Source organism: Panthera uncia, assembly GCF_023721935.1.
Source record: "Panthera uncia isolate 11264 chromosome A3 unlocalized genomic scaffold, Puncia_PCG_1.0 HiC_scaffold_11, whole genome shotgun sequence".
Taxonomy (NCBI): domain Eukaryota; kingdom Metazoa; phylum Chordata; class Mammalia; order Carnivora; family Felidae; genus Panthera; species Panthera uncia.
The window spans coordinates 83923736-83947591 of record NW_026057578.1 but is presented as its reverse complement, the minus strand read 5'-3'; the positions used below and the strand labels follow the sequence as shown (position 1 = coordinate 83947591).

The window sequence follows — 23856 nt, the reverse complement described above, 5'->3', positions numbered from 1 at the left end:
CAGAGCCTGACGTGGGGCTCGAACTCATGGACTGCGAGATCATGACCTGAGCCGAAGTTGGCCGCTTAACCAACTGAGCCACCCAGGCGCCCCGAGAGAGAGAGAATCTTAAGCAGGCTCCAGGCTCACTGTGGAACCTGACGTGGGGCTTGATCTCACCACCCTGGGATCATGACCTGAGCCAAAATCAAGAGGTGGATGCTCAAGGGCAAGCCAAAATCAAGAGGTGGACTGAGCCATCCAGGCACCCCCAATTCTTCCTTTTTAAAAGCAGAATAGCACCTGTGCTATAAGGCTATCAGGTCGACACTAGAGCCACTGCTGAGTCAGTAAACATGTGTCTGTCCATACTCCTTGATCTTTCTACCTCTTAGTGCTATTGTGGCAAAAAGATGGGAAGCATTTAAAAGGACATAGCATTATACAAAATGCAGTGTATTATTACCATTTATCACTGTAGATACTGAATCAATAATTATCTGTGTGATGGATGCCAGATGTGAATAATAACCAGGGCTCCTGGCCATCTGTCCCCTCCATAACCAGACTTCCCCACCTCTCTTGGACAGCTACATGAATCACACATGTCTTTAAATTAAGAACTTGCCTGCTACAAATGTCTTGTAACAGTGCCAGTGTTATAATAATTCACTGTTCGCATGAAATGCCCTTAGTTTTACTTCCGTATTCCTGTATTTCATGTCAGGTATTCACCATGATGAGAGTTTCTTGGCTTCTCCAGGCAAGAATCATCCAGATTGGAAAGACTTCCAGAATCTACACATGCAAGCCTAACAGTTTGGCTTTTTGGTTTATTCAGAATTAATGAATTTAGACCATCTATTTTTCACTTTTGACAGTACCTAGTACTTTGTTCAGGAACATCAAGCTTCCCAAGCTCTAACCAAGCAGCACCGGCATGGCCACCAAAGAGGGAGTAGCTTAGCATAGACGTCAGTGGACTGAGAAACAAGTGCCCTGCTGCCTTTCCTGATGGGACACCTTAAGGGCTACCTATGCCTTTGCGGGACGCCTCTCTGGCAGGGAAGGCCCTTCTCTGTGCAGTCCCCTGTGGGAGGCCATGCTGGCAGATGGAGAGCTGGGAAACCCTTCCTGGAAGCTGGCTGAAGAAACCCACAAGTCTGCAAGAACTTACTGAGCGTGACTGACTCGTTGATCTTGAAGCTGCAGAGGACCCTGTCCACGTTTCGGGCATGCCTGAAGCCGTTTCCTCTCACGACCACTTGGAATGATTCTGAAAGGAGGAAGGACAAGCCATGTCATCTGACTGCAGACCGTTAACCTTAAGTTTGCCATCTGCCCTGATGCAGGGCATTTGTTAACTGTTTCACCAGGCTTAAAATATTAGGAAGTTGGTTCAGGTTGGAAACCTAAAGCAGCCACGAGGGTGCCTTTTACCACTTGCTTACCACATCTGTCTCACCAGATGCACATGGGGAAGGTGTATGATTTCTTGCTTTAAATTCCTGCCTTCTTGCCTTTGCCTTCTCCCTCCTACTGGAATGCCCTCCTCCCCGCTTCTCTGTCCCTTCAAATCTTACCTATCTCTCAAGTCCTGGCAACTTAAGAAACCGTGATCTCTGCAGCTGGGGTGGGGGCACAGAGGAGGGGGCTCTCCACCTCTCCTCCAATCAACTCAGCATTTCTTGTGTCTGTTTTACATACTGGGTTCCCTTGAAAGGCTTTCTTTAGAGCCCAAGGTGCCTCAAATTTTTTGAAAATCACTGCCTTATGGCATTCACGGTCCGTCCTCAACGATGTGGCAGGTGATTATGTAACTGTCAGGTGGTGTCTTTTCTTCCACAACTAGCAAAATGGTACATTAGGTCAGGAATTATTTGATGCTGCTTCAGGTCCTCCTGTCTCTACTGGGCACACCTAGGATTATGTAGGAATAGTTGTACTTAGCGACAAATTAGAATCTTGCTTATCTAGTGGTCATTGTCCAGCCTTATCTGCTTGAACTGACTTTGGCCCTTCAATGTAGTGCTTGCTTTTCTCTATATAGAAAAAATATATTTTGCAGGTCTCTGGCCCTGCCTATCAGTTTCACATTGGCATAATGCATGTAGAACTCATATAGGTTGAGAAAATTCTTATGAAGTAAAAATCATGATCCTTTATCATAGTCTTACAAAAAGAAAAAAACAGCTAATTTGTTAACTAAATATTTAGAAATATTTGCGTAAGTTTGATAGTAACTAATAGTCCATGCTCTTCTTTCTTTCTTTCTTTCTTTCTTTCTTTCTTTCTTTCTTCCTTTCTTTCTTTCTTTCTTTGTCATTCTTTTGTGTATAAAAATTGGGGCTTAGGGGGTGCCTGGGTGGCTCAGTCAGTTAAGCATATGACTCTTGGTTTCGGCTCAGGTCACGATCTCACAGGTTTGTGGGTTCAAGCCCCGCATTGGGCTCTGAGCTGACAGCACAGAGCCTCCTTGGGATTCTCTCTCTGCCCCTCCCCTGCTCGCTTTCTGTCTGTCTCTCAAAATAAATAAACTTTAAAAATGTGTGATATATGAAAAAGAAATAGACTAAAAGTCAGAGGAAAATGCAATATTTGTGAAAGTGGATCTTGAATGGTAAATTGCTATACAAAATGGACATTTTTGTTGGAGGAAGAAGGGGGTTAGAGAACTAGCATAGGGATCACTCCCAGACTTAATAAATGTCATGAGTGAAAGTCCCCTTCATTCCCAGGAAGCGAATTTAAAGATCGTGTTTGCCAAGATAATAATACTGGATGCTAATTGCACCCTCACTGTGTGCCAAGCCCTGTGATAAGCCTTGTATATGTCCAATGTCATTTCAGCCTCACCACAGTCCAGAGAGGTACAAATGAGAAAACTGATCTTAGTGAGGTTAAGTAGTTGGTCCCACATCACAGGCTAGCAGCTGTCAGAGGTGAGCTGGAATCCTGGTCTGTCAGGCAGGCATCAAATGCCATCCCCCCAGGCCTCAGCCATTAGGCTGAAAAGGATCTTCATTGTCTTGTGACCTATGATCAGCTTCAAGACTGAAGTTGTGATTTTTAAAAAGTTTATTTTATTTTCGTTTTAGACGGGTTTGCTGTTTTGCAGAAAAGTGGGGCTGGCCTGGATAGGGAGGCAAGAAATTAAAACCCAAGCAAGAGAACCCAGAGGCACCACATGGCCACAAAGAGTACAAGTTAGAACAGAATGCTTTGTAGAAGTAAAAAGGACCTTAATGATAAGAAAATTGAGATTCTGACATTTTAAATGACTTGCCCAAGGTCATGTGATTTGTAGGCAGCAAAACTGGAACTCTATCCAAGTGTTCACTGCTTTAGTATTGAACTATGGTAATTAAGGTCATGGGCAAATGGTTTTTCAGGACCACAAGTCCTATGAATACTAAGAATTTACATATGCATCTTTATGCAATTGCTAAGTTTAGAAGGATGGACTTGATTTTCTCTAGATGTCTGCTGGGCATGTGACTGATGACGCAGTTACTTCAACAAGCATTCTATTAAGTGTCAAACATTGTGGAAGAATCTTATTGTATCTCCTTTACTCATTTAAGCCTATAGAAACCTATTCCTGTTTTTTATTTTGAACGTTAGACATCCAGAAATCCTCAGTTGGACACTTTTGCTGATGCAAAATGTTTTCGGCCTCACTGCTGTGCTACTTCTCTTGTTTCCTCAAACATCAGTGGGAGACAAGACTCTGGAAATGCAGGCCACATGCCAAGCTCTCTTCTCTAACACCATGTTCTAGCATTACCAGTTCAGCTGCTGAGTCCTCTATAAAAAAGGCTGCCCACATGTCTGCTTGGCCTGACCTCAGGGTGTTTAGAAAGAAAGGCAGCCGCGATCCATGACGTGGCGATGGTGGAAAGCGAACAACTTAACCCCCTCGGCCCCGGGGAGAAGATGGAGGAAATGACGCTCTGGGAACCACACCAGAGCAGAGGCATGCTCCCACCCTGCCGGGTATGGTTTCTGTGTTCGTGCGCACATTTGGTTTCCAGAAGGGCCCAAACATCTGCCCCTGCAGCCCGACTGGAATGTCAGCTCTTCACACATGCAAGTTATGTAACAAAACTCTGTCTCTCGAATCTGCCAGTAAGTGAGAACCGGGACAGATGATTTAAGTGCATTTATCCAGAGAGCCCCGAACCCACCTTTCACAATATGTACAGCCAAGTGTTTTTAGGCGATTTGCCTGTTGGGTAACTGCTCCTATAAGAAGTGCCTAGGGATTGTAGGGCTTTAGGGAGGAATTTCTACTTGGAAATGATCTTTAATCTCATCTTTTAAGATATATATTCTTTAAGATATATGTTTATTATGATTCTTTCTTCACTTCATTCTCAATTATAATTTAAACTTCCTGAGAGTAGAGGCCATCGTTCCTAGTTCTTTAAAATTTTTGACTGTGCCTAATCCAGGGCTGAGCCAGTCTCAGTATTGAAAGAATAAATAAATGACACATCTTGGTACAGGAAGGGAATAAATAGGAGGGAAAAGATGGTCATTTATTCATGTACAGTCAGGTCTAATCCTGTTTGTTTTCTGAGGCTTAATAAGGTCAATGAATGAAGAGATGCTTGACACTATTAGTCATTAGGGAAATGCAGATCAAGGTCACAATGAGATATCACTCCATACTCACTACAATGGCTGTGATAAGAAGGATGGACAAAAACAAGCATTGGTGAGTGAATTAGAACGCTTCTACCTTGCTGTTGGGAATGCGAAATGGGGCACCTGCTCTGTGAAATAGTGTGGTGGCTCCTCAAAAAGGTAAACATAGAATTCTCTTATGACCTAGAAATTTCGCTCCTAGGTATGTACTCAAGAGAACTGAAAGTGCATGTCTACACAAAAACTTGTACATGTATGTGCATTATTCATAATAGCAAAAAAGCAGAAACAATTCAAATGTTCATCAACTATGCAGATGGTATTCATACAATGGAATATTATTCACCCATAAAAGGAATGAAGTTCTGACACATGCCATGACATGGATGAATCTTGAAAACATTATGCCAAATGAAAGAAGCCAGACGTGAAAGTCCACATAATGCATGATTCCATTCCATTTCATTTCCATACGAAAAGTTCAGCAAATCCATAGAGACAGAAACTCAACTGGCAGATGCCAGGGCTGGAGGGAAGGGAAATGGGGAGTGACTGCTTAATGGGTATAGGGTTTCTTTTTGGGGTGATGAAAATATTCTGGAATTAGATGGTGGTTATGGTTGTACAACTTCGTGTATGTAACAAAAACCACTGGATTGCACTTTTTGAAAGGGTGAATTTTATAGTATGTGAATTATAGCTCAATTAAAAAAATAAAAAATAAAGTCCATGAATAGTTGGATAAACTTAATTTATTCTGTTCCCTCCCTTTGTTTTTCTTTTCTTTTCTTTTCCTTTCCTTTCCTTTCCTTTCCTTTCCTTTCCTTTCCTTTCTTTTCTTTTCTTTCTTTTTGAAATGTGGAACACATAGTTTTGCGATGATCTCAGTAAAGATCACTTATTATTCACTGTATTGAAAATGAGACATCTTTACATTCTCCATTTGCTCTGGTTGCCTAAGACTTGTGCAAAATTATTGTTACTGATATTTCACCTTGTGAGTTAGTCTGAATTTTCTTTCCTATTAGATGCTTAATGTGACATGAAACATAAATATAATAGAGACTGGTGTGTATGAAGTACCTTCTGATGTCTTAATTATTCTAGAACTTTCTGATTTTATAGCTATTTAATTATAAAAGCTTTAGTGTGGTATAATTGACATAAGTAACTTGCATATAAAGTATATTACTTGACAAATTTTGACATATGTATATAATCATGGGATGATACAACAATCAAGACACTGAACACATCCATCACTCTCAAAAGTTTTCAAGTGCTTCTTCGTAAGATCTCCCTCCTGCCCCTCCCCATGACCATGCAACCACTGATCCCCTCTCTGTTGTTGTAGATTAGCTTGCAATTTCTAGAATTTTATGTAAATGGCATCATACAGTAAATACATTTTTTGTCTGGCTTCTCTTACCCAGCATAATTATTTAAAAATTCACCCATAATTATTTTGAGATTTATGCATAGTCTATTCCTTTTTATTGCTGAGTATCATTCACTATATGGATAAACCGCAATTTGTCCATTGCCTGTTGATGAACATTTGAGTTCTTCACAGTTCTTGACTATTAAAAATGAAGCAGTTATTAACATCTGTGTCCAAGTCTCCGTCTGGACACAGACTGCCTTTTCTCTTGGATAAATACCTGGGAGTAGAACAGCCAGGTCGTATGATAGGTGTATGTTTCATTTTTAAAGAAAACGGTCAGAACTACTTTCCAAAGTGATTGTGTCATTTTACATTTCCACTAATAGTGTGTGAGAGTCCCTCCTCCAAACAGAAACATCTTTAAATGAGAAGGAAAGGCCAAGCAGAGAATTAAGTAAGCCATTCCCAAGAGGTGCCTAAGGGCCAGGCACGAGCTCTTTGAAAAACAATGAAACGTCAAAGAAATGAAACTGCTGTTTGATGTTGCTTAAATGTGTCTCTTTTAAGCATCCAATTCCAAATGATAAACATGAAGCCTAAAACTACCTTCTTTCTGTGCGAACCCACGCAGTTTTACTACCAACGGTGGGAAACAGCACAGTAGGAATGGTGAGGACAATGTGAGGAGTTAAATATGATCTTCTGTTTCTGGAGTACAACAACATCAAATGTAGAACAGTTGGCAGTTTGCACACTTGATTCCAATTAGTTCCTTCCTGGAGAACTTGCTTATATCGAACACTGTGAGCTATTCAAGTTTGAGGCCAACTGAGTGGGACCAGAGGAAAATTGTACTTAGGCAAAAGCATGCATTTCCTGAGGAGGAGCTAAATTAGGCAGGGCCACTCTAACAAGGGGTCAACTCTCCTAATTACAGAGGCTAATCTGTAAAAATATTGATTAGGAACTTTTTAAAAGAGTCTATGTTGGAAGGGAAACAGAATTATTTAAATGCAGGTAATGTCAAAGGTGCTTGAGCAGATGAATTCCTACATGTTTTAGAACACGAACTATAAATACAGTGACATATGCACCGTGCTAAATATTAACCATATGCTTGGCCCGTGTCTCGGGGTGACAGTGGGGACCCCAGTGGGGTGACAGTGGGTAATGGTGGGGAGTATGGTGAACTGGAAAGAATACATGCTTCTTTTAAAGGGAAGTTATTCAGTCTCCGATAATCTTTATCTTGCAATAAATACAAGCCCAGTGTTACTAGATATGATTTTTCAAGACATGATAGAAATCTGAATTTTTAGGCAAAATCATATTCTTAAATGTTGGTAATAAAGTTAAGTTATGATTTTTTTTTTTTAAATGTAGTGTGGATCAAAAAGAACCTGTGTGGAGACCAGAGGGCTTATAGGCTGCCCATTTGTAACCTCTGGGAAGGTTCTCTCTCCAAGTAGTTAAACCCATGACATAGAAGGAAATTCTTTTTTTTCTTTAAGTTTATTTATTTATCTTGAAAAAGAGACAGAGAGAGTGAGTGGGGGAGGGGAAGAGAGAGAGGGAAACAGAATCTTAAGCAGGCTCCGTGCTGTCAGTGCAGAGCCCTATTCAGCGCTTGAACTCATGAATGTGAGATCAAGACCCGAGCCAAAATTGAGAGTCGGACCCTTAACAAACTGAGCCACCCAGGTGCCCCTGAATGAAATTCTTTCTGATCAGAGCAGATTAATATTCTTCTCACTCCCTTTCCCCATTAGGACTTTGTGTTAAAATGCAAAATAGTTCCAGGTATACTGGATTCTTGGCCATTAAAAAAAATCAGCCATTAGCTGAAATTATGCCTTAGCTGAAATTGAATTAAGACTTTAGAAACTTAAAATTATAAAGGACACCCAAAGGGGGATAGTATCTAGTTACAGATGGCCACTGCTCACATAATTCTAAGGGTGGAAAATTCAGACCATCCATTCCATTGCTAGAAAGCTTTAGTTGTAAATGTTCCCTTGTAAATGTTAAGCCCAAATTCGCCTCCCTGATTTCCTCCCCAGCTTCTCCATGGTGGTCTCCAGAAGCTACACATAGTAAGCATAATAATTCCTTTCCACATGGGGATTCTGTAAGTTTCTGAAGATGCTCTTGCAAGGGTCTCAATCCTGTGTGTGAATCTCCATGGTTACTTCAGACCTTCCTCAGTCCACCAGCATCTCATTATTGTTCCACTGCTCTTTGAGCAGATCTCCACGGCAGAGCTTCATGTGTGGTTTTCTACTGTATCTGAACATAAGACTATCTTCCAGAGTAGACTGTGAATTTCGTGGGTGGTTGGGAGCAAGCTCTATGCATTTGTGTGCTCATGTCTTTTCATGTTGTTTGGTACATGGTAGACACTAAGAATCGATGGAAAGAAAGAGGAAAGAAAGCTAGGAAGAAAAGAAGAAGGAAAGGAAAGAAATAAAGGAAAAGAAAAGCAAGCAAGGAAAAGAAAGAGGGAGGGAGGGAGGAAAGAAGGATGAGGAAAAAAGGAAGGGAGGGAGGGAGGAAGGAAGGAAAGAATCTGTGAATGAATTTTTAGTATTGTTTCCAGATCCACCACCACCTTTTCTATGGGCATGCCTTTGTCAATGCCATTTTTAAAATGTGTGACTTGGGCCATGGTCTAAATATGGACAGTGTTATGTTAAGTGAAATAAGTCATACAGAGAAAGACAGATACCATATGTTTTCAGTCTTATGTGGATCCTGAGAAACTTAACAGAAGTCTATGGGGGAGGGGAAGAAAAAAAAAAGAGGTTAGAGTGGGAGAGAGAGCCAAAGCATAAGAGAGTCTTAAAAACTGAGAACAAACTGAGGGTTGATGGGGGGTGGGAGGGAGGCGAGGGTGGGTGATGGGTATCGAGGAGGGCACCTTTTGGGATGAGCACTGGGTGTTGTATGGAAACCAATTTGACAATAAATTTCATATTAAAAAAAAAAACATGGAATTATAAGACATGAAATTAGCTCTCTTACCCTGGACACTTACCCAAAGATCTTGTCAGCTTTTTTTTTTTTTTTTTTCCCCTCAGAGGTATTCTTTTTGGCTATGAAGATAGCTATCTGTCCTTGTTTTTTCTTTTTCCTTGCATGAACTGCTACTAAGTCAGGTTTCCCTAAATTGGCATTTGAACCCAAGTTCCACACTTTGTATCTGCCCCATTAAATTTCACCCTGTTATTTGCAGCCTGACATATAAAGATCTTGCTGGATCTCAGTTTTGTTGTCTGCCCAGTGCATTATCTCTCTGCCTCTCTCAGAGCTCAGTTTGCTGTCAGAACTATGGCTGTTGCTGAGTTGTTGGTGAGAGCCAGCTGAGATCATTGTCTTGGGGGAACAGGACTGTCAGCATAGAGTGCCTTGACCAGGACAGGCCTGGGTGGAGCTCCGAAGCAGGGGCTGCTCTGGGGACCAGGGAAGGGACGCAATTCATAGAGAGGGGAGGGGGCTGAGAAGAAAGATTTCTGGTGAAAGTGAATTTTACTTTTTTTCACAAATTTTTCTAGGGCTCAGTCCCACCATTCTACTTTAGAAATGTGAACAATCAGTTACTTCTTGTTTCTTTTTACCTCCCACACATAATGGGTTCATCCTTTTGCAGGTACTCTGAGCTTTATTGATGTTCTCCCCAATTTTCTTTCAGTAAAGAAAGAAAGTAAAGAAATAAAGTAAAGAAAAAATACGGGCATGTTTTTCTCATCTAAGTATGTTATCAACATCACGATTCTTGCATTGACCTTCAATCCTCATTACAATGATGTTGATGATAATGTCACCTTGCTCTGTACAACAGTTTATGTTTTTCAAAGCACTTTGATGTAAATCCCTGGGTCTTTGCAGTAGCCTAATGAAAATTACACAGTGGGTCTGCTCAGGTCTACCTGACAGGTGCTCACTGCCGTGGACAATAAAAAGGGTGCCAGTCCTTCAGGAAAGCCCAACTTACTCTAGAGAATGATCAGCAGTAGCCCTTCAGGAAAATCCATGGAAGAACTTTTGGTGTAAGAATATCTTTCTTTCAGAAGTTTCCTCTTCTCCTTAGTAACGTTATTCTCTAATTAGCATGTTTCAATCCTTATGGTTCTCATTTAAGAGAGATGGGAGCTTGCCTTTTTCAACAGCAAGGGCTAGCTTCCATTATTGTGTCTTATCTTTTTTTCTTTATAAAAAATAAAAGAAAACCGAATTGGGTAGTTTACTCTAATACAGGAAATTACTGTTTGTTTATAAAATATGCAGTATTGCAGATATGCCAAAGATTTAAAAAATGTCGAAAGAAAGCTCCCTTAGATTGGATTGACCAGAGATTTGTCTATTTTATGGGTTCTACCAAAGAAATAGCTCTTGCAATGATTTGCAGTTGAATTGGTCTCATGTGTTTAAATTTATTAATGCATTTTAATTTTTTTTTCTTGTAGTTCCTTAGTTTAAAAAAAATCTTTTACTTCATTCTTAATTACTTATTTTTCTTTTCCATTTCATAAGAAACATTGAAATATGTGAATTTGCTAGGATCAGACTCTGATATTTCTGCCATCTTCATCAAGTTTATATATGTGGTATTTTCATTGTCTCAAATCTCAGTGATATATAAAGGAGAGGTTGGTTGACTACTCTGTGATTCAAGAATTATTATCTGTTGCCCAAGTAGTTGGGATTTTTGTTGTTTGCTTGCTTTGGCCTTGTTCTCTCTTTGACTGTTAGTTTCTGATTTTGCTTCATTTTTAATTAGTTCAAAGGTACTAGGTTAATTTCTTGTGGTTAAGTGAAAGGAGTTAGTAAGGGTCAAATGGGCAAAAATCAGTGCATTGTTTGTTGGAGAAATAATGAATCAAGATACTCAGCCAACATTAAGTGACTGACCATCTATTAAGTGCCAGGTACTCTGTTAGGCAGATAAGATTTTTTCTCTGTCTGCAAGAACCCTACAGAAGGGGAATTGATTATGTTATGAATTAACAGGAATTGTTTTAATTGTCTTTAGACTTTCTGATTCACTAAAAGGTTGCCACACACCTAGTTTGCACATTGCTAAACTCCAAGTCTGGGTTTTCTTCATGAATGCGGTAATTGCGTAATTAAGGAACCTCCCTATTTTCTAATTATTTTAAAATGAAGGACGTATAAAAATTGGGAAGGTGGATTTACCTTGAGCTAATGACCCCTAATTGAGGCTCCTCACTGCACAGACCTCTTAGAAGGCCCTGGCACTGGGTACATGTGGTCATACGCTTTTGTCAAATTTGAGAAGGTAGGATTTTTTGATTCTTTTTCTTAACAGGTTCTTCTGGATCAGTTCCACTTCTAGTCAGAGCAGGATGTTGGTGGTGATGTGTGGGAATGCAGTATTTCTGCGATACTCTCGTAATTAGTTCCCGTGAAAGAAGAGAATTTGGACAGACTTTGTCAAACAACTGTCATGTTGCTTCTTTCTTTTCTTTTTTCCCTAGGAGCAAATTTGTTTAGCAATTTCTATTCCTCTTTCCACCCTCCCCTTCTCCCCACCAATGAAATAAACCTGTGATTTGGACTCAAAATACCATCATTTGTATGAGACCAATTAACACTTAATTTCAATTTACCTCCAGCACATATGGTGGATGGTTCAGCTGCTAAAATTTCGATGCAGGACTTCTTCAAAATCTAGAAAGAGAGGAAATCAAAAAGTCAAAGCACAGCTTATTTTATTAGAAGCAGAGTTTTGCTTTTAGTTACCATGATAGGAAGGTTCAAGGACATTATGTTGTAGTGGGTGGGTGGGTGGTAACATCTTTACTAATATTAACATCAAACATTTAATGAGCCAACATCAAACATTTAATGAGCCAACATTATGATAGATGCCTCTGGGTGTCCCAAATGCCATGAGAATTATTCATTCATTTGTTCTTTCAGCAGATACTTAGGGAGTCTAAGATATGCCAGTCTTGGTTATGAAAGGTTTAACATCTAGTTGGGGAAATGGGACTTACACTTGAAAAGATAAATAACAATGCCTTGTCAGTGTGGTAGGTGCAGGGTGAAAGGGCAGATACTAGGAACTGTGGAGTTCGTGGGGGAAAATCACCGAGGGAGGGCTAGTAATTGGGAAGGACTTTATGGAAGAGGTGGGTGCTGAGGGTAGGACTCTGTCAGGTGGAGAGGAGTGAGTTTAGGGGAAGGTTGGGATCCAGTCATGGAATGGCCTAAGCAAAGGCAAGGGAGTAGAAATATATAAACCTCTTTAGCTGAACCTCTTTCAAGGAGCTTGAAAAGTAAAAATAAAAGAGTGATAATAGATAAAGCTGGAGAGGTAAGATGGAGAATCATTTTCAGATCATTCAGAATTCCCTTTTTGTTAGAAAAGTCTGGAAAGAAGTTTCCAGAGACGACACTTAAGGCTGCTTGTTGTGCCTCACTCTTTGGATCCTGATAGCCTCCCTTAAATGAAAATGGACTCTTCCCTCCAAAAGAGTGCTTGTAGGGTTGAGAGAAGAGTGTCAAGGAACCAACCCCATCACCACACAGGGAGTTAATCAAAGCTGATTCTGGTCAAAGCAGGTTATCTGACTGGGGGGCATAAGCTTCTCTCCACCATTAATGAATCTTGTGTCTGGTTGAATATTGATTCTCAAATTTCATCCAAGCATTTTAAACAAGTATAGGACACTGAGTTAATTTACCAAGTAATGAAATCTCCTTATTTGAGCCTTACTTAATTTGGAAATTGAGATGTTTCAGAGGGCTGAAGGAAACTATGTCTCTATTTATGAAAGGGGCATTTGTTGAAGGAATTAATAGTGAAATTATAACATTTAAAATCTGTAAAAGGAAAAAAGCTTCTTTTGGCTTTAGGAAACACCCATTTGTTTGCATTGATGTATTTATATATGCTTCTTTGTCCCAGCTTAAGTGATACACACACCATAAGACACAATAAGTTACAAAAGGGGAGAAAATGGGTTAAAGAAAAAAAATAAGGGGAAGATGAAGTAAAGAATGAGAAGAGCATAAAAAATATATACTGTGAAGGACTTATGTCCTTGCTAGGAATGGTTCATGGATTTAGTTCTAAGCTTTCCAGTAGCAAATGAGAAGGACAGGCAATTTTTATGAGATTCTCAATCACTGGAATAAAAAACAAATCAGTTTCTCAGAAGAGATAATATTTACCCATTCCAGAGAGAAATCTGGGCATCCTCATAGAGAAGCATTGTGAAAGGAAATGAATAAAATGAAGACCATACTTCAGAAAATCTTTATCTCATGTGCAGATGACAACACACTAAAATTTAGTCATTGAAACAGGCTTTCTCACAATCATGTGTTTTAAGTAATTCTATAGACCCAAAAGTCCTAAGAAGTAATATCTCTTTTTTTTTTTTGACAATTCTAGAATTCAGATTTCCAGCTACTTTTATTCCTTCCCGCTCTTGTACAATTTAAAGGCATTGTCGTACATTGATTTCTCTATTTGTTTTCAGCTTCTACAGGATACCACTGTAGGAAGCAATTTGTTCCTTTTTGTCCGCATTTGCCTTGTTTCTCTGGCTTCTGCTTTACCCAGCCATTCCTGCCCACCTCAAACACAGGTAGAGCCTCAGATCCCCACCAGTGCCGGGGACTGTTCTGACAGCAGAACGAAATTCCCACGTCTGTGTCCATCTTGGGTAGGGTGAGTGGTCCTCACATACCTGGCTCTGGGTACCTGGTATCACCACTGAACTCCTGAGTCCCCTTCATTGTCACTTTGACTTGAGATCAGGGTGTATGTGTGGCATCTGTATTTCCCTTCCGGCTTCTCCACCTTTCCCATTCCATGGTTTATCCAGACCTTTAGGTCTCTTACGTAGGTAGCAACATCCTAGGGCTGGGGCTTGCTAGAATACTGGTGTGCAGGGACTCATATCCCAGAAGACAATTGTCCTACTTGAATCATGATGACTGTCCACTCCCAACCACATTTGCTGCCACTGGGCTCTTCCTGCTTTCAGCTGGTGGATGCCTTGACTGAGGGAGGTAGCCACCCCTTTCCACATGTCCCGAGGCACAAACCTCCAAACAGGCCACATTGGAAGAAACAGAATTAACCCATATGGAGAAACTTAGTAAACAGTGGCATCAGAACAACACAAAGCTATTTTTTTTTTATGTTTTAAATCAAATTCCTCAGGCACATGGCATCTCTTAATAAATCGTTTTATCATCCACAACTAAAGATTTCAAAATAGCCCAAGAATAAAAATTGAGCTATTGGATCTATCCTGTCCCCATTCCCAATCTCCATCAAAACACACAAATGAAATTTTCACCCATGTACGTTCCTGACTTGGAACCAACATTTTTGAACCAACTTTAATACTGAATCAGGGGTCGGTAGAGGAAACACCCGTGAATCTCTGACCACAAAGACACACTAGCAGGTTTTGTCATAATAAACACATGCTGTATTATTCTCTCAAAGCGTCTGCAATTAGTTGATAAATCTAAGGAGTGTATGAAGGGCCAAAAAATGTCAGCCAAGCTCTATGATTCAATCCAGTAAAAACACAGCTTTCCCAATCTTAACTTAAAACATCTGGAAGGGATACACTGCAGCCAATAGAGCAAAATTTATCAGTGAGGGGGATGGGCAGGATTTGTCTGGGACTGTGGCTTATATTAGTTTGAAATGTCTGGTTTCAAAAGGTAGGAAGTCACAATGGCAGTAGGTGGATTTGGGGGGTTCCCTTGGTTATTAGCAGCCCAGACTATAATCAGTCTGTCTGAGCTGCAGTAGACAAAAGATTAGCTTAGGGTCTGGAGACTGGATAGGAGTGGTAGGGGCAGGGGATCTGTCCCCACCTTGAACAGTGGTAGCCATGGAGGATTCGCATAGAACATTGGGAAATTGCTTGAGGGAGTGGAATGGACTCATACAGGGTCAGGGTGATGTTAGAGGCGACAGTATAACTGGCTTCTTATGGAGACTGGGCTAAGACCACTATATGTCTCAAGTATAATCCAACGTGAGGAGTGGGTCTTGGCCCTGATTGTAAGCCCTGAACTATCGTCATACAAATCCTTTCACTTCTCTGAATCCCAGTTTTGGAGAGCAGTTTAACATACTGAGGATAGCTTGGAATCTGGAATCAAATGGCTTGGGTTAACTCCCTCATGAGCAGTGTGACCTTGGGCAAGTTCCATAACCTCTCTGAGTCTCTGTTTCCTCATTTATAAACAGTACCTACTGCATAAGGTTGTTGAGTTGGGAAGGTTAAATGAGAATACCAGCAGTGCCCATAGCACAGTACCTGGAATCCCAAAAGTTCTCAACTAATGGTAACTATTATTCTGAAGAACTTGGGCCCTGGAGACAGATGAGATAGATTTGAGCTCTGAAAAGATTTATGTTCAAATCTGAGCTACCACTTACTGGCCGTGTGGACTTAGGCAAGTTATTAAAGCTCAGTTTCCTTTTCCGTAAAAGGGGGATTAAGAAATACACTGACCTCAAAGGGCTGTATGATGGTAAACTGAATGACTGACATAAATGCAGAGACATTTAGTTTGTAAACTCAACTGGACTTTGGTGGTCAAATTCATATCAGATTGGAGAGTCAGGAAGGGAGTGAGTTCAAGGAAAACTGGCAAGGGTTTTGGTCTTACAGACAGATCTAGACAGATGTAAAGGGTCAGTAGATAGTCATTTAATGACTCTTGGGCCACCAGCCAACAAGTGTCCTTCATGAAAATAAGGTACCAAGGAATGTGATCAGAACAATCTTAATAGTAAAGCACTTAGGAGAATGTCTGACATATATACCATCAAACAATGGTAGCTGTTATTATTACTTTTGTTAATACTATTATTTCTACTTCTCTTGGGCAAAGACAGTAGCTCATTCTATGCTTCTATCCCATCACCCATCCCTGGCTCCTGCTTAATCATATCTGCTGAAAAAGAAACCCAAAAGATGGCTAATAGTATTTTCCTGCCACCTTTTGGACCGATTTCAAAAAGAAGAGATATGGGGAGGCACGTTTGAAATCCACAAAGAACTATATAAATGCAATGTGGTATGGTTACTTTTGCTCACTTCATTAGATTGTTGGGGGAGTAAGAGGAACAACAGATATAAAAGAACTTTGCCAAGTAATAAGAGCTATTTAATATACTTAAAGTGAAATCTATTGTGGACCAGTCCAGGTTGTATATAAAGGTTTATTATTTTTTTTGGTTCCTAAAACTGTAGTGTCCTTTTTTTAATAAAGTTTGCAGTTTCTGCAGGGATTTCTGAAGAATCCTTAAATAATTGTGGATATTCACATAGAGTTATCAGGAACCCCTCCCTTACCATACACACACCTAATTTTTTCCCCCTAATTACTCTGCCTCCTTCCCCAATAAACAACCGGTTTTTATCTACTTGGTAATTTCCTGTTGAAATATTTTTCTGTTGGGGCACCTGGGTGGCTCAGTCAGTTAGGTGTCTGACTTCAGCTCAGGTTTGTCAGTTTGAGCCCTGCGCTGAGCTCTCAGCTGTCAGCACAGAGCCTGCTTTGGATCCTCTGTTCCCTTCTCTCTCTGCCTGTCCCCTGCTTATTCTCTCTCTCTCTCTCTCAAAAATAAATAAACATTTTCTAAAAAAGATTTTTTTATGTCTGTAATAAAGACCAGCCTCTTTCACCCATTCATAGTATAGGGCCTTTTGCTTCCATGCACCTGTCAGAAAGTCTTTCAGAGCACGTTCCTTGGTGCCTTAATTGTCATGAAAGGCACATTCTGGTTTTAAGGTGTCTGGAGCATGAAGTAGGCTGGTCCAAGTGTGGTTCTACCACCTCTTGACTGATTACGTCTATGTGGTTCTCCAAGAAAAAACTTAGCAGCTGTCCTTAACCTCACCGTCACCCTTGAAACCGAATATAGATTTTGCCACCCCGCCTATGCCCTGGTGATTTTACCAATAAAATATTTTGCATCCATCCACATTTTTGTATAGACTGCCATCCTTCAGAGGACTTATTGTAGTTTATAATTATATATTTATTTTTTTTGATTGTTTGGTCATTTTCTATCTTTCTCCTTAGACTATGAACTCTAGAGGTGAGGACTGCATTTGTTTTAGCCATCACTACAATCACAATGCCTACCTGGAACATAGGAGGCACTAAATAAATATTCATTTATTTATTTATTTATTAAAAAAATTTTTTTTAACGTTTATTTATTTTTGAGACAGAGAGAGACAGAGCATGAACAGGGGAGGGGCAGAGAGAGAGGGAGACACAGAATCAGAAGCAGGCTCCAGGCTCTGAGCCATCAGCCCAGAGCCCGACGCAGGGCTCGAACTCACAGACTGTGAGATCGTGACCTGGGCTGAAGTCGGACGTCTAACTGACTGAGCCACCCAGGCGCCCCACTAAATAAATATTTATTGAATAAATGAATAAATGCTGTATCTACATGGCTTCATAAACTGGCATTCTAGCATATTAGGTATTGGTTTTCTTTTTTCTCTATAAATGCAATTTTAGGGTCTTTTAAATAACAGGGCCATATACTATACTTGTAACACCTCCCTCTTATTTTTAATCTTTAAAATATGCTTATTTAGAGAGAGAGAGAGAGAGAGAGAGAGAGAGAGAATGAGCTAGGGAGGGGCAAAGAGAGAAGGAGAGAGAAAATTCCAAGCAGGCTCTGCACTGTCAGTACAGAGCCTGATGCAGGGCTTGATCTCACAAACCGTGAGATCGTGACCTGAGCTTGAAATCAAGAGTTGATTACTTAACTGACTGAGCCACCCAGGCCCCCCACACATCGCTTTTCTTATGAAGCACCACCACTATTGGGCACTGCTTTCCCAGATGACCTATTTCAATAACTCTATTTTTTTTTAATGGCTTATCTTCTCAAACAGTAATGCTATAGGTCTATCATGGCCCCATGTCTAAGATCTAAACTGGCCCATTTTGTAAAAGGCCTTGACCCCTTTGCTTGAGAAAAATGGAGAGCTCTGGGCTTGGGAGATGAGACTCAGGCTCTCACAGAGGGCCACATACACTATTATAGCTGATGGTGGAATGCACATTGGCTAAGCCTGGGGACCACTGCTTTTAGAAAACGCTTAGGACATACAACTGTGTCATTCATGCCTTCAGGATTTGCAATGTTGCCTCCATGAATTTTCACTTTATTTGATCTCTAACAAAGTGTTTTTTATTTTTATTTTTTTTAATTTTATTTTTTAACGTTTATTTATTTTTGAGACAGAGAGAGACAGAGCATGAACGGGGGAGGGTCAGAGAGAGAGGGAGACACAGAATCTGAAACAGGCTCCAGGCTCTGAGCAGTCAGCACAGAGCCCGACGCGGGGCTCGAACTCACATACCGCGAGATCGTGACCTGAGCCGAAGTCGGACGCTTAACCGACTGAGCCACCCAGGGCCCCTCTAACAAAGTGTTTTTTAAAAAAGATAGTCACCTTTCCTAATTAAATTCCACTCCACACTTTAAACCAATAATCAGAGCTATTGTTAACTATGGATATTATCCTAGATCCTTGTCTGTTGTATAAAATCTGCATTTAAAATAAAAACCTACTATTATACCCTCATCCTTCTGGGATTCACATATGATTTTACATATACTCAGACATTATGCCGAATAGATACTCTAAGACACAAGAAACACAATTTAAATGGATTACTGAATTTTAGACAGTAAGGCTTATCCTCAAAATATGCACAAGTTTTTGTCTGAGGGGAGAGGACCCAGCTCACTTAAATAAATACGAATCTTCTGTCCATTAGCTTCACATTCAGTGAGGGTCTGGTGTGAAGGAGCATAGCACAAAAAGATTATGAAACTGAGGAAATTCATTTCCCCCCCCACTAAACTACTTTCCTCTCCTGTTTGCAGGAGGAAAGCTCAGATAGCTGTGAACTCCAAAATGTGGTTTATTTAGGAGGATGAGCTTGCTGACCTCCTGAATATTGGGGAAGTCAGTGGCCCTCCTTGAGAGCTGAACCCTGCAGCATTTCACCGGTTTTTGTTCTGAATTCTGGTGTTGCTTTTACAATGGGTCTTAACAGATTCCTAGATATGAGGAGGAATCGCTGGAGGAGTGGGGGTGACCTGAGGAGTAACCGAACATCCCCTCTGCAACCTTGGGAGCTGCGTCAAGCTATGGGAATTTTTATTACATTTGGACCCTTCAATAAGCCAAATAGAAATAATAGCTTAGTTGAAATGGCCTGAATGTCTGCAATGCCTGAGTCTAATTAGTAACTGCTGAGGCAAATGTTTTTTAGAAAGATTTTCTGCTCACTACAGAAACTACAATTGATTCTTAATTTATGTTTTGTATCCAGGCCTGCTAATGTGAACGGAGCCCCAAATGCCATCGTTTTATAGATGCAGTCTTGGAAGAGAGGGTGGGGGGAGGACCGAGAGGATTTTGCAAGAAACAGCCACAAAGCTGCCCACTTGTCATGAAGTGTAGGTCACAAATGCCATGCAGCCCTCTGGGCTGCTTTCTAATGAATAAATATGCAAAGCATAGCTTTGGACACCATGAAAAATATAACAAATGGGGCAGTCTCTGTGATTGCACTGTTTAGCATCTGACCAGGATGAACGGCAGATAGCATGAAAAAGGTCCAAGTGCCAAGCCAATGATGCCAACAGTTAGTGCCACTGGGGTTCAAGGCAGGGAGGGTTCAAAGTAGAGGAGAGCCCAGGGCAGCCTCCTTGGAGAAGACAGGACTCAGTAGGGCCTTGAGGTCCAGACAGGCTTTGGGACAGGATTCAGATGGGGCAAAGGAAAAGAAGGGGATTTCCTCTGATCACAAACAAGCCTGACTTAAGAGGACGGCTGCTGTTGCTGAATTGGGCCTCGCCCTCTGCTAGCTCTAGAAAAAGGGTTTGTTCAGTAAAGTCAGGTACTTTCCAGGACTGTGGGAATCCGATGTAGATTTTGATTGGAGGAAAACCCTTAGCAATTCCTGAAAAGGTCTTGGAAGATGGGCTTTGCCTTTTGTCATAGCTTTGTTAGGACCTGGGCCAGACTAGGGGGTACAGGTCTTCTAGTTCCCATGAGTGAAAGGGAGAAATCAGCACAGAATCTGGTTTTCATAAATAAAATTATTTCATATGCCTCATGGAATAGATTTATTCTTCAGTTTCACTGATCTTACAGCTTCCTTGATAACTGGAATGTTTGTGCCAAAACTTGTGAGAAATCCTTGCAAATATAGTTGTGTTTGCTCAATACTTGTTTATTGTTGATCAAACATGCAGAATGTTCTATGCACTGATTTACCCTCGCTTAATAGGAAGCCCAAGACAGGCTGAAATATTTATTCCAGGGAAATACTCCTAGAAGGGCATGGCTTGGTGCCGGCCATTGGGTTCTCCTTCTCATAGACTGCACACAAAGTGGGCACAGCTTGGGGGAGGAGCTGGCATCATGGTAACCAGGCCAAGTGTTGGGATTCAAAGTTGAAGACCTATTTCAGTGGTGTCTGAACCCAGCTTTCATGCAGGTTCCCGTTTCACTGCCTGCAGCACTTTTGCAAAGGCAAACAAAGACCCAGGAGACTTGCTGGACCTTTGCTTCATATTTTTGCTTGAGGGCTGGCGCTACACTTACCAGTTGTGGTCAGTGGAAATTCCCCGAAGAAGCCACAATAAGGGAAGGCAAAGGAATAGTTTCTTCCTTTACAGTTTTACTGGCTTTAAAGGCTACAATCTTTCAACCACCCAAAGTTTGTCTTAAAATTTATCAACCGTATTCTGCAAAAGCAAGTAGAAATTCTGTCCTCAGAGGTAGAGTCGGGAGCATGTGTGGAAGGAAAGACGTTCTTTTCAGCCTGTGTTGAGCTGCCAGCTTCTCATGGTGGTAGAACTTCATCTATTGAGCAGAAATCGTTATTTTCCAAAGTGCTCCCCCATCTAATAGTAAAAGGTGAGGAGCTCCCCTGCCCACCCACTGTGCACTCTGGTCAGACCACGTGGGGTTTGGCCTTGCCTCTGCTGTGCCTATGTGCACTGCATCACATCATTTCACATTTTTGGTCCTCAGTGTCCCCTTCTCTGAAATGGAGCTACTTCCTGGCCTACCCACACTATTGAGTAGAGCCCTTTGGCCATTCACATTGTGGGCATTAGAGATGGAGGTGAGTGTATTCTGGATCACTGCTCACTGCCATGTGGCCTTGGATAAGCTAGCTAATCTCTGTCCTTATGGCATCTACTTTCGTAGAAGAGATAATGGTATCCACGCTAAATGGTGGTCGTGGGAATCTAATGAGATGCCTATGTAAAATGATCTCCACAGTGTCTAGAACCTCAGAACTCACTGTCATTTTTACTCTCCTAAGGCAATAGAGGCAGGACGAACCCAGACCCCTAACAGCTATGTGTTCTTGGGAAAGTTATCCGAGGTTCAGTTTCTTCATCTGTGGAATAGGAATAAGAACATTTTCTTCACAGTGTTGTTATGATGCTAAAATGGGATCATATGAAATGGGATAAATGAACAACGTCTGGTCCCAAATACGTTATCTGCAGCTGTCGATTTCTCTCTGCCTTTTCCCTATGTCCTAATGAAGAAAGACTAAAACGGGAAACAAGTGAGAACGTGAAAATAACACATTATACAAATCTAATAGGTAAGTACATCTCCCTTAGAGTAGAAAGGACTGGGGAACGGTGAGAGACCAAAACATAGGAACCAGTTTGTGGAAGCAGAGAATCCTGGGATTTGCTGAATCCAGGCCCTGGATAATCAGCTCTTGGTAATCCAGTGGTAATTTTCCACTTCCTGACATTCACGGCTAAGTATTATGGAAAGGCCGGGGTTCAAATTCCCCCTCTCAACCATTATAGGCAGGCAGACTTGGGGCAATTTCTCTGACCTTCCTGCACCTCAGATTCCTCGCCTGTACAACTGGGATAAAGCCTTCTTCAGAGAGTGGCTGTGGAAGCGTGTAGCAGAAATGCTGGTGGACAGAAGATGCTCTATAAGGCGTTGTGATTTTCCTTTCTTCACAGGCTAACGTCACTATTGATACTGAGTGTGTGTTTATTCATTATTTAGAGGAGATACGGATAAACTGCCACGATTCTAGATTCCCTGAGAGTCTTCACTTCAGGCATCACTGTTCTATTGTCAGACTTTGTATTGGCTACAGGCTACAGGTTCCCACCGTCCTTAGAGTAAAATAGCATGGCCCTCTAGGCTGTGTGGGATCGAGCCTTTGCCTTCTCACTTCCGGTCCTGCCATTCTCCGCTTCAGCACTGCTCTCCTTTGATTCTGCTATGCTCCGTCATAGGGCTGTGCTCGGCCAGGAATGAACATGCCCATGCTCCTCCGGGGGATGGTGCTACCGCTTTTTTCAGGTCATCTCTTCAAAGGGGCCTGGGCTCTTTGGCAACCCCTTTACTCTCCATCTTGGTAGTTTGTTACTACTTTTATGCCTTTTATCACAATGTTAACTGTACATATTTGTTTAGTTACTTGTTTCTATGCATCCCTCCCACTAGCTGGTACGCTCCACCAGGCCAGGGGCTCCATCTACTTTACTTGTAGCTGAATGGCAAGAGTGTACTCTAGAAGGTTTTCAGTGAGTACTGGATAAAAGAGTAAATATTAGCTTCTGCATCTTGATTTGGGATTTAAACACAAGGTCATTACGGGCTGGAAACCGTATGAACCATCTGAGCTTGATGAGAGCTGCTCCGTACTCCTGTTTTGGATAATTAAGCCCAGCCCTATTTTATTATGAGAAAATAACCAGCCACAAAACAACATCCATGGGAACAATCTGGAGTAGATGCTTCCGATTGGGGGGTGGGAGAAAACAAGAGCTTTCTTTTTAGTATCCAGAGGAGAAATGAACCCACGTCTTAAAAATAGCCAACTGTAGGCCTTAATTATTTCTGTCTGGCTTGAGAAAGATGAGCCCTGCCATACTTGTCCCCTTTTCTCTGTCCAAGCAAATGAATTAACAACTGCCATAAACATGGGTTTCAAGTGTTGGAAGGAAGGAAACCACAAGCATAAATCCCAGATAAAAGCTCATAAGAATGTTATCATTCAGCTCAAGTTTGGAGACTGGAGTCTCAAATTATTATTTTCCCCCCTGTTTTTGGGAGACCATTTTGTGGAAATTCCTTAAACAACTTTGGAGTTATTTCCTTTTGGGGGTGGGAAGAGCTTTCTAAACATCCAGGCTCACATTGAGCTTGGGTGAGTTGCTTAGCTTGAAATATTCAAGGACAACATCAATTTGTGCAGATAGAAACAATTCTAATCCTTTGGGTAGGAACTGACTCTTGAATGATGTGGGCACATGGTTCATAGGAACCTTTGAAGAGGTAAGAGTTGTCCCTGTTCAGAATCCGGCCATCTGAAGGCAGGACTGTGCAGTAGCTGCAGGGGGCTCTTACCTCTAGATGTCCCCCCCCCCACCCCCTCCCATTCTTCTTCCTATACACATGGACACCACCATCAGATTCTCTTCTTAAATATCACTTGTTAGATGTTCCAAATGTTTCAGTGATCACACCTACTAAGTTGGAATCAAAACTCCTTCAAAGCTTTTATCAGTCTGGTTCCAAACCAATGTCTAGGCTTATTTCTTATTACTCCTGATCCTTTACCCAAACTCTACCCCCACACACACAGGTATTATTATTATTATTATTATTATCCTCAGAGTATACCTTTCCTTTTCCCAGACTTTGGGCTGAGGTCATGTCATCTCTTCCCTGGTGCTACCCATCATTCCTCCTTGGTCTTTTATGGATTCAGGTCTGCCCCACCTTCTCATG

At 41.3% G+C, this 23856-nt stretch overlaps 1 protein-coding gene across 1 annotated transcript in view; it reads right to left on the bottom strand.

Moving 5' to 3' along the window:
* The window catches only part of ANTXR1 (ANTXR cell adhesion molecule 1), a 221261-nt gene that overhangs the window by 136162 nt on the left and 61243 nt on the right, over positions 1-23856 (bottom strand). Inside the window, exons 9-10 of the mRNA XM_049651578.1 lie at positions 11641-11701; positions 1157-1255 (exon numbers count right to left, since the gene is read on the bottom strand). Coding sequence (XP_049507535.1) covers positions 1157-1255; positions 11641-11701 — 160 coding nt within the window. The remainder of the gene's footprint in view (positions 1-1156; positions 1256-11640; positions 11702-23856) is intronic.